The 11,658-nt window shown below is 38.8% G+C and overlaps 1 protein-coding gene across 1 annotated transcript; it reads right to left on the minus strand.

The window, feature by feature from the left end:
* Window positions 1–5,076: 5,076 nt before the first annotated feature.
* Window positions 5,077–11,258, minus strand: LOC128217481 (postacrosomal sheath WW domain-binding protein-like). Its single transcript, XM_052924637.1, has 3 exons — window positions 11,022–11,258; window positions 6,392–6,520; window positions 5,077–5,523 (listed from the first exon to the last, which is right to left on the minus strand). Exons 1-3 carry the CDS (start codon window positions 11,256–11,258, stop codon window positions 5,077–5,079), a joined length of 813 nt encoding a protein of 270 aa, XP_052780597.1.
* Window positions 11,259–11,658: the final 400 nt, after the last annotated feature.

The following is an 11,658-nucleotide window of genomic DNA, read 5'->3' on the forward strand; positions in this document are numbered from 1 at the left end:
CTCCAGGGAAAGCGCCTGGACTTGGGAGTCACAGGTAAAAAAAAAATACAGCCAGAGACCCCTTCTTTACTTCTGTTTATGATATTAATACAACTGATTGAAAACACATATATATTCCTTGATATAGTAACTTTAAGGTAACCTGGAGCAGCCCCTGGGTCTGGGTCTCATGGGGGACGAGCAGTCAGGACCTTCCGGAACCTTTGAGCATGTAGCGCCAATTGGCTTTGTGTGGTGCCAAATTGGGTTTTCAGAATTTATTACTAATAATGACCTGGAAATGTCCTACCTGTCCCCCTGCCCCCCTACTCCAGGGAAAGCGCCTGGTCTTGGGAGTCACTGGTTATAAAAGATAAAAAAAAAATACAACCTGAGACTCCATATTTACTTCTTCTATTTATGATATAAATATTTCAGTGTTTGTAAACATATACTTTTTTATTTCCTTGGGCTATGTTTTCTTGAATTATGTTATGTATATAAGGGCGGAGTCTCAAGCTGGAATTAAAGGTCATATTCTCCGCCTAAGTTTGCCTGGTCACTTTCTGACATGCCTTTTCTATGTTAATTTGTATTTGTTTTATTTTCATAATTGCATATCAAAATGTTTTAAAGGTGTGGAGACCCTGGGGAAATAAATGGGAAAAAAATGAAAAAAAATAATATGAAAAATAATAATAAAAAAATGAATGAAGAAAAAAAAAGTGAAAAATGAAAAAAAAAAAAAAATCAACCAGGGGCATCCATGTATATTTTGTTTTATTATACTGATACTTCGTGCATGTCACTTTAAAATTAATTAATTCAGAAATAATGTATAATTGTGTTTTACTGGAAGTTTAATATATATCACCAAACCTATGTATAAATGAATTCATTTAACAACTAACTATTACAACACTTTAAATTAAGGTGTCCAGGCAAACACATGGGGCTGTGCTCTAACCCTTGGGGTATAATGATGATCTTTCACAGCACAAATTTCTTATAACTTACTTTCCAATAAAGGAGGGCATGAGCAATACAGTCCCATGGCACACTTCCAGCATTATAAAATCCACCCAACAATGGGAGGTTTAGGATGCAGGCTGATCGGCAATCCTTTTTAATTGTCAGTTGGTCAGTATATAAAAAGGGCATATGAAATGTGTTTTTGTAAAAAATCAAACTGAACTTCAGTTTTAGTAACTTTTACTGCTAAATGGAGAAGAATGCATGTAGATGAGCAAAAAGCATGTTTGGGAATATGGACCCTCTTTGGCTTATGATCAGAGAATGTCTGGAAATGTGGACCATGTTTGGCTAATGATCAGAGAATGTTTGGAAATGTGGACCTTGTTTGGCTTATCATTAGAGCATGTTCGGAAATATGGACCCTGTTTGGCTAATGATCAGAGAATGTCTGGAAATGTGGACCCTGATTGGCTAATGCGGTCAGAGAATGTTCGGAAATGTGGACCCTGTTTGGCTAATGATCAGAGAATGTTTGGAAATGTGGACCCTGTTGGCTGATGGAACAGAGCATGTTTGGAAAAGTTGACCCTGTTTGGCTGTCAGAGCATGTATGGAAATATTGACCCTGTTTGGCTAATGATCAGAGAATGTTTGAAAATGTGGACCCTGTTGGCTGATAGAACAGAGCATGTTTGGAAATGTGGACCCTGTTTGCTGTCAGAGCATGTATGGAAATATGGACCCTGTTTGTTTGGCTATAAAACCACGTGTGGAAATGCATACCCTGTTTGGCTATCAGAGCATATATGAAAATGTGGACCCAGTGTGGCTATCAGAGAATGTATGGAAATGCAGACTCAGTGTGGCTATCAGAGAATGTATGGAAATGCGGACCCAGTTCGGCTATAAATGCATGTATGGAAAATGCGGACCCAGTGTGGCTATAAATGCATGTATGGAAATGTGAACCCTGTTTGGCTATCAGAGCATGTATGGAAATGCAGACTCAGTGTGGCTATCAGAGAATGTATGGAAATGCAGACTCAGTGTGGCTATCAGAGAATGTATGGAAATGCAGACCCAGTGTGGCTATCAGAGAATGTATGGAAATGCAGACTCAGTGTGGCTATCAGAGCTTTTATGGAAATGCGGACCCAGTGTGGCTATCAGAGAATATATGGAAATGCAGACCCAGTGTGGCTATCAGAGAATGTATGGAAATGCAGACCCAGTGTGGCTATCAGAGAATGTATGGAAATGCAGACTCAGTGTGGCTATCAGAGAATGTATGGAAATGTGGACCCTGTTTGGCTATAAGAGCATGTATTGGAATGCGAACCCTGTTTGGCTATCGGAGCATGTATGGAAATATGGACCCTGTTTTGCTTTAAGAGCATGTATCGAAATAAAGGCCCTATTTGGCTATTAGGGCGTGTGGCAAAGTGTACACTCTGGCTATAAAAGCATGTGTTTATGTGCAAACACTGTTTTGCTATAAGCAAACACTATAAAATGTGACACAAGATAGTCTCAGCAAATGAAGAATGATAAATATTGAAACATGACTTGAAGATGACACTTGTCTGGGATGTTATCATCAAACTACAGTGTTTAGGCTGTGCAAAACATGTCAAGATGTTGGACACACAGGGATTGGTGGCCTAGATTTCAGTGCTAAAAGTGCAAACAGTTACTGGAGCTGACTATGCCATATGTGCAACCTTTCGTTGTTCATCACTACAAAGCAGCCCATCAATGCACATAGTAAGTGAAGCCTGGCATGGAAATTACAGTGCCAACAAGTCAACCCTGCAAAAATAAAAAAAACCCAACAGACTTCATATTCTTTATAATGTAGACTGATATATAAGCACCATGTGAATCTTGGATGAGCAAAGTTTTGAGGAGCATCTCGGAGGTCACAATTTCAAAACATCGGATGCCCTGGAATTTTTCTATACCTAAGGATGACTTTAGAAGTGCCCTTCTTGGACTGTATTGAGCATCTGAAAAGTGTCTGGATGTGCATTGAAAATATTTCAAAGGACTCTGCTGAAAGGTATTGCCCCTGCTCATAAATCAGCCATGATAAAAAGGGTGTCTAGAGACAAGACGACCAGACTCTTACACATGCAGCCTGATCTAGCCTTTTCCTAACATCTGTAAGAGTGCCAATTTGGACTGAGAAAGGCTGAATGACAGTGCCCCTTGCCCCGAGTCAGCCACAATAAAAATTGTGCATATTAGACCAAACAACTTCAGACTTTTACACATGCAGCCTCATCTAGCCTGTATCTAAAGTGGACTTTCTAGACTGTTTCAAAAATGAATGTATGCATAAGAAATATATTTTCAAATTAAGTTGTTTTCATATCACTGTGTGTTAGGAGTGTTCATATGTCTCGAGTAGTTTGCCAAGGAAATATATATTATTGTAATAGTAGACTGTGCCTAGAATGTGGTTTCTCTTTACACAGGTGTTCTTTTAGCTTTTTGTATTCAAGACTAATATAGATTTTAACCAGTTAATGAACTGTATACACTTCTTGGTAAGTTTGATGTAAGGAATATTTGATACAACTAAAGATGGTATGTCTAGTTCTATAAACTCAAACAACTCGCACGCCAAATGGGTCTTATCTGAAAACGTAAGAAACCAAAAACTCAATGCTTTCCCTTCCTTATTGCAATCTTTTTGATTCTTGGTTAGAATGTTTGTCTTATATATATATTATGACATCATGGTCAAGTTCTTATTTTTGTCATGTGTATTCATAATGAAGGTTACTTTTTTAAAATCTGTCTTATCGATAGAGGTCATACCTTCTACTCAATCTATATGAAACATGATCAGAATGTGAGTCAGTATAATGTCAAGGAAATGACTGAAAATGGGTAAAAAAAACTAAAAAAAGTCATTATATTAAAATTTAAGTTCTGAAAACCTTATCTTTGAAGAGGCCACATTTTCTGCCAAATCTTCACTAAACTTTTATCAGAATGTTAATATAATAGGTTGATGTGGTTATGTCTCATGTGAAGGTCAATACATAGGACCCTAGGTTGAATGGTTCAACAACCATAATAATCATCTCTATAAATTTTAGGGCAAGATCTATTATAGGCTTTGTTGATGTCTTAAAGTAGATTGCTACTAAGGTTAAATGTTTCACAAACCTTATTTTTAATACCAATTTTACGGCAACATTTTCCACTGAGATCACTAACACAAACACTTAATACAATTACAAAATACAATTAAAGCTGTGATACTCAGGAGAGCAATAAGTTGTCTTCATGGACCTTTTGTGATTATCTCTGTCCTCTGAAAATCTTATAACTCTACTACATGACAATTACTGCACCATTTCAATTTGAAAGCCTAACCGTTTGCCTGAGCTTCTTAATGGATCATCTGAACCAGGAGCAGATATTTTCAACTCCCAAGACTTTCCAACCCCTTTTGTCATTTGGGAAATAAAAGAATTTTGAACCCCTTTGACTTAGACTTTTCAATCCCACCTTAATCAAAGACATTCAACTCTTAGTAAATGAAGACTTGCCAACCCCTTGATTTCGTTTTGGAAAGATTACAAATAAATAATAAACAATTTATATCTCAGTTTATTTTCAAGATGAAGAATTATGAAAATAATGAGACAGTTCAATTAAAATGATAAATAAGGAAAACACGTAACAAATATACAATATATACACCAAATATACAATATATACACAGATGGGATTATATATGAATAAGTAATAACCATTGCTATTTAATAAATAGATAAATGGACATTCTTGAAACTCATAACAGTTATTATATTCCAAAATACATGCAAAATGAAGTGTTGATATATATTATAGAGTACAAATACATAAACACAAAAGTCATGAGAAAAAAACATACACATGTAAAAATATACTACATGTACTGGTTTGACTATTGATAATGACTCCGACTCAATGATAAATCTCCCCTATCTCCCTCAGAAAATCATGGGGATCATGCATGTCCCACAACTCCTGGATACAAGGTAGACACCCCGCCTGTTTACCCCCCATCTGCTCTCCTACCAGCTGGGCCTGGAGCAGAACAAGATTTGCAAGGTTCCCTCTCCATCAGTCCAAGTAAAACATAAAGTGGAAGTTTTCTGCGCCTGGCCTTGGCATTCCTGCTCCCAGTATTGGCATTTCTGCACCCGAGCTTGGCATTCCTGTGGCCAGTATTGGCATTTCTGCACCCGAGCTTGGCATTCCTGCGCCCAGTGTTGGCATTTCTGCTCCCAGTTCTGGCATTTCTGCACCCAAGCTTGGTATTCCTGCGCCCAGTATTGGTATTTCTGTGCCAAGCCTTGGCATTTCTGCGCCCAGTATTGGCTTTTCTGCTCCCAGCCTTGGCTTTCCTGCGCCCAGTATTGGCATTTCTGTGCCCGGCCTTGGCCTTCCTTCGCCTGGCCTTGGCATTCCTGCACCCAACCTTGGCTTTCCTGCGCCCAGTATTGGCATTTCTGCGCCCAGTATTGGCATTTCTGCGCCTGGAATTGGGGTACCTGCCACGATGCCCTCCTAGAAATAATGAAAATATGAATTCAGCATACTATGATAAGCATTGACTCAATGTACAAGTTAAGTTAGTACTTTGACAGGACATGTGTTTATGCATCAAATTAAACCTAGATTACAATTTATAAATGTATACAATCCTTTAGTCACTGCATAAGTAAACCATACCCCTTTTATGTTATATACTATTATTTTGTCTATATTTTAATATACAAACTCATCTTCAGTTTCGTTTTTGATGAAGACGTTCTTTCTGTAGACTGACCTCACATCTGTTGGCCAACAATAAGTTCCCAAGCCACTGGTCACTAACCTTAACTCAAACAGTTCGGGCAGCATTTGAGATATGCCATCAGATGATCTTTCTGCTTTTGGAACGATCATGGAATATCTTCTGGCGGTACGAAAGGAAGAGTCAGAAGCTTCTGCACGTGATGGTAGATGCTGTCATGTCTCTGGATAGCTACAGTACCTTCTTCCAAGTCTGTTATGAAGGCATCTACCAGTTGTGCTTCCTCCAGTGTCAATGATCTTCCTCAACACCTGTCAAAATGAAGATGACATTTTAGATCTACCGGATAGTGTTGTTGTTTTTTTAAATGAGCATGGCAATTTAACCATGAGCCATATTCATTTAATGTTGCTGGCTTAAATGGTAATTACATGTACTTACCCTTTTACAGTCAAGTTATTCATTGTTTTTCTCAGTGGTATTTATTAATCGGCAAAGCATTTTTCTATTTTATTTCAGTCACAAATTATGCTAACAAACTAAACCCTATGTACAGGTTATTTGTTACAGTTGAAAATCATTTTCAGGGACCTTTAGAAAATCTTTAACCTAATATTGTCAGGGGGGCCTTCCAGTTGCTGCTGTGGTTTCTGATGGCGTGATTGATGTGGCTTCTTGTTCTTCTTCCTTCTCATCTTCCTTCTCATCTCCCTTCTCATCTTCTTTACTGATGTATTCTAGCAGGTCTCTCAGGTTATCCAAGATGTCCTACATTTCCATTGCTGGAACGTCAGTATAGAAAAACATCAGAACATATGTAATAACACAAACTAGCACATTCATGTTATGTTATCATGGTGAATTGAATAACAGATCAGAACAGAACAAAACAGAACAGAGTTTTTGTGTTAAATCCTCAAATGTAATCAAGAATCTCTTGACCACGGTCACTTACTTTCTTTTTAATGCACATAATTTTACTTTCAAATCAGTATGCCAATTATTTCAAATGAGAATATTTTTTACAAATGTATTAACACTGTCCTTGAGATCACAACCAGTCTGGATGAAAAGGCTTTCACATTTCACTTTAGCCTGACTACAAACACATGACCCCAAAGTCCATGTGTTTGGTGACATGACCCCTAGATCCATATGTTGTTTGATGACATGACCCCTAAGTCCATAAATTATGTTGTTTGGTGACTTGACCCCTGAGTCCATGTGTTATTTGGTGCTGTTGCCCCTAAGTCCATGTGTTGATTGGTGACGTGACCCCTAAGTCCGTGTGTTGTTTGATGACAATGGCATGATCCCTTAGTCCATATGTTGTTTGATGACTTGACCCCTTAGTCCATGTGTTGCTTGGTGACATTGCCCCTAAGTCCATGTGTTGATTGGTGACATGACCCCTAAGTCCCTGTGTTGTTTGATGACATGACCCCTAAGTCCATGTGTTGTTTGGTGACATGACCCCTAAGTCCATGTGTTGTTTTTTGGTGACATGACCCCTTAGTCCATGTGTTATTTGGTAACTAGACCCCTAAGTCCATGTGTTATTTGGTAACTAGATCCCTAAGTCCATGTGTTATTTGGTAACTAGACCCCTAAGTCCATGTGTTGTTTGGTAACTAGACCCCTAAGTCCATGTGTTGTTTGGTGACATGACCCCTAAGTCCATGTGTTGTTTGGTGACATGACCCCTAAGTCCATGTGTTGTTTGGTGACATGACCCCTAAGTCCATGTGTTGTTTGGTGACATGACCCCTAAGTTCATGTGTTGTTTGGTGACATGACCCCTAAGTCCATGTTTGTTTGGTAACTAGATCCCTAAGTCCATGTGTTGTTTGGTAACTAGACCCCTAAGTCCATGTGTTGTTTGGTAACTAGACCCCTAAGTCCATGTGTTGTTTGGTGACCTGACCCCTAAGTCCATGTGTTGTATGATGACATGACCCCTAAGTCTGTGTTGTTTGGTGACATGACCCCTAAGTCCATGTGTTGTTTGGTGACCTGACCCCTAAGTCCATGTGTTGTTTGGTGACCTGACCCCTAAGTCTGTGTTGTTTGGTGACATGACCCCTAAGTCCATGTGTTGTTTGGTAACTAGACCCCTAAGTCCATGTGTTGTTTGGTAACTAGACCCCTAAGTCCATGTGTTGTTTGGTAACTAGACCCCTAAGTCCATGTGTTGTTTGGTAACTAGACCCCTATGTCCATGTGTTGTTTGGTGACCTGACCCCTAAGTCTATGTGTTGTATGGTAACTAGACCCCTATGTCCATGTGTTGTTTGGTGACCTGACCCCTAAGTCTATGTGTTGTTTGGTGACATGATCCCTAAGTCCATATGTTGTTTGGTGACATGACCCCTAAGTCCATGTGTTGTTTGGTGACATGACCCCTAAGTCCATGTGTTGTTTGGTGACATGACCCCTAAGTCCATGTGTTGTTTGGTGACATGACCCCTAAGTTCATGTGTTGTTTGGTGACATGACCCCTAAGTCCATGTTTGTTTGGTAACTAGATCCCTAAGTCCATGTGTTGTTTGGTAACTAGACCCCTAAGTCCATGTGTTGTTTGGTAACTAGACCCCTAAGTCCATGTGTTGTTTGGTGACCTGACCCCTAAGTCCATGTGTTGTATGATGACATGACCCCTAAGTCTGTGTTGTTTGGTGACATGACCCCTAAGTCCATGTGTTGTTTGGTGACCTGACCCCTAAGTCCATGTGTTGTTTGGTGACCTGACCCCTAAGTCTGTGTTGTTTGGTGACATGACCCCTAAGTCCATGTGTTGTTTGGTAACTAGACCCCTAAGTCCATGTGTTGTTTGGTAACTAGACCCCTAAGTCCATGTGTTGTTTGGTAACTAGACCCCTAAGTCCATGTGTTGTTTGGTAACTAGACCCCTATGTCCATGTGTTGTTTGGTGACCTGACCCCTATGTCCATGTGTTGTATGATGACATGACCCCTAAGTCTGTGTTGTTTGGTGACATGACCCCTAAGTCCATGTGTTGTTTGGTGACCTGACCCCTAAGTCCATGTGTTGTTTGGTGACCTGACCCCTAAGTCTGTGTTGTTTGGTGACATGACCCCTAAGTCCATGTGTTGTTTGGTAACTAGACCCCTAAGTCCATGTGTTGTTTGGTAACTAGACCCCTAAGTCCATGTGTTGTTTGGTAACTAGACCCCTAAGTCCATGTGTTGTTTGGTAACTAGACCCCTAAGTCCATGTGTTGTTTGGTAACTAGACCCCTATGTCCATGTGTTGTTTGGTGACCTGACCCCTAAGTCTATGTGTTGTTTGGTGACATGATCCAAAAGTCCATGTGTTGATTGGTGACATTACCCTTAAGACTGCGAATAGTTTTAAAAACTTTCGTACAATGTGGGCAAATATATAACCCCTCTGTTTTGGAACCATAATTATAATCACTATCATCAAAATTTACATCTGTGACTGTGCACCACATTTGCACCAAAAAAAGTTTTTTTCTGTAGGGAATCTTAGGATAATTAATTAATAAAATGTTTGTTTTACTCTTTGAAATCATAATTGTAAAAAAAAAAAATGTAAAAAAAATCCAGTCAGAGACCGGGTTCGAACCGGTGTCGCCAAAATTGCAGTCTAGTGTCGTATCCATTGTGCTACGGGGCTTACCTTAAATGGTTGGAATATTTAAGCTATATACCTAACTTGGTAATATCATGTGATAACATCGACTAGCCAATCACACATAAGGAATGAATTTTTCTAGGAAGGCATACCTAGTTATCTTTTTTTTAATGGAAAAATATGCGAAAACTGCAAAAAATAAATCAATTATTAAATATGTGGTACTTCAGTTAGTAAGTTTCAATGCATTGTACACATCAATACCAAGTTTATGTCAGTTTTCGACAATTTTCTTCATTTTTTAGCTATTTCATCATACGGAGTACAGCCCCTTTAATTAATTAATATTAATTTAAAGTCAAACATAATTGGCCCATGATAACATACAATAACTATGAACAGATCAGTTGCTGATTGAAATTAACACTTGCAACATTTCGGTGCTGGTTATCAGCAGTGCTGATTGAAATAATCTGATATCGGTGAATATCGCCATCAAAGAACTGGCGGAATTCCTGATACTTGCCGAGTTCGTGATATTGTATCCCGAATATCCAATCCATGGCTTAAAGGTCTGTGCTATTGTAGAAAAAATAAAGTTGTCAAATTTTAACATGAACCACTGTAAAAAATCCTCAATAAAAATTGTAGGGTCGGAAGGAAAAAATAGGGTCGGGGGGGATTGTGGATTTTCTTTATTTTTTCATTATTCTAATTAATGAAATCCCAATTGGTAACCACATCCTGTCTTGCAAACAGGCTTTCTTCTCAAATAACATTATAGGGTTTATCCTCATGTGAACAAAATAAAGGATAACAGGGAAAAAAAATTAATTGGGGAACGTCTGTGGTGCATTCTAGAGCATATCTGGGGCTATTTTAGTCATTTATAACGTCAGGAAAATGTACCTATTTTGACTGCCAAGACGTATTCTTTACTTGTCTTGATTTGTTTTTTTCTGCATTTTCTTGAAAAAATAAAACCACCAGATATTTTCCCAGGCTTTAAATGAAGTGCTAACCAGAAGGATATACTTTCGGTTTCATCAAAACAGGAAATATTTATTTACCAGACGATCAAGAAGATTTTCCAGTCGATGAGCTTTTTTCCGTTTGGAGATGCATATAATTTTGATAGAGACGTGTCTGTCACGTCAGGAGAAAGACCCGCAGTTTCTGCAGGGCGTGATATTTGTGGGTTTGAACAAGAACATCAAGTGAAGGATTTCAATTTTATTGCATTTTATAATCATACCAGCATGAATTAATAAAAATGAATAAATAATACAATAGATTTTCTATGTGTAAAATGTATTTCATTTGAAGAACATACACTAACAGGACCAACTACACACTTTACAAGCCTCCACACACATGTCTCAATTTTATTTCGTTTTATAATCATATCAACGTAAATGAATTCATGTGAATAAATAATACAGTAATACAAAATCACGAACGTGTCTTATTTTATTACAAGAACATACACTAACAACACTAGTTACACACTTTACTGTCGTACATTCTAACTAGTATGGCAACACATTTACTATCACTCTGGTCGTTGCTCTCGTCCATCATGATACTAAATTTGTTGTCCGGCACAGGCGGGTGACTTTGTGTCGGCGATGGGAGCAAGCGCCTTTGTTACTATGTTTGTCGCTTTGGTCCATTGGCAGCGGAACTTCTTGGCGATTTCGCTGTCAGGGAACATGTCTTTCACCAAGTCTGTTAAGTGGCCTGCAATAAAGAACGACAGGTTGTGCTCGGCAATGAATGTCGCGAAGTAGACTTCGGCCCTGTCCACGGGATTGTGGGATGCCAGTTTGAAGAAAGCGTTCTGGATGCTTGGCGTCGATGACATTGCTTCGGCCTTCGCAAGGTGCATCTTGCTGGTGAGGTGGCGTGTCAGGTCTTTCCTAACACCGCTGCCGATGGAAACATCTGTGTTACATGCTGTGCATCGGCCGTTGTCGGTTCCCTTTTTGCTGACGGTGACGCACTTGAACTTTGTCCACACTACACTAAACACCACTTTTGAATACACACACAAAGCCAATGATAATCCAAGATATGAATAAGGCCAAAAAAAAAAAATTGTTTGGTTAGGGTTACATCCATTTTTTAGACAGGTAGGGTAGGTAGGGATTTTTTTTTTTTTTTATTTTTTTTTTTTATAGGCTTTATATATGAAAGTTATTGTTATCATTGGGGAACGATGTAAAAGGTAACCTTCACTATAAACTACAATATACCTTTCAGTGATTAAAGGTGCCTTTTGGCTGACA

Source organism: Mya arenaria, chromosome 14, assembly GCF_026914265.1.
Source record: "Mya arenaria isolate MELC-2E11 chromosome 14, ASM2691426v1".
Lineage (NCBI taxonomy): Eukaryota > Metazoa > Mollusca > Bivalvia > Myida > Myidae > Mya > Mya arenaria.

What these genes read in the sequence shown, in the direction of transcription:
- LOC128217481 (XM_052924637.1), bottom strand. Translation starts at nt 11,258, where the DNA reads ATGCACCTTGCGAAGGCCGAAGCAATGTCATCGACGCCAAGCATCCAG. An exon ending in GGACCAAAGCGACAAACATA is followed by an intron (nt 6,521 to 11,021) that starts GTAACAAAGGCG and finishes ATGGAAATGTAG; the next exon opens with GACATCTTGGATAACCTGAG. An exon ending in CGCCATCAGAAACCACAGCA is followed by an intron (nt 5,524 to 6,391) that starts GCAACTGGAAGG and finishes CATTATTTCTAG; the next exon opens with GAGGGCATCGTGGCAGGTAC.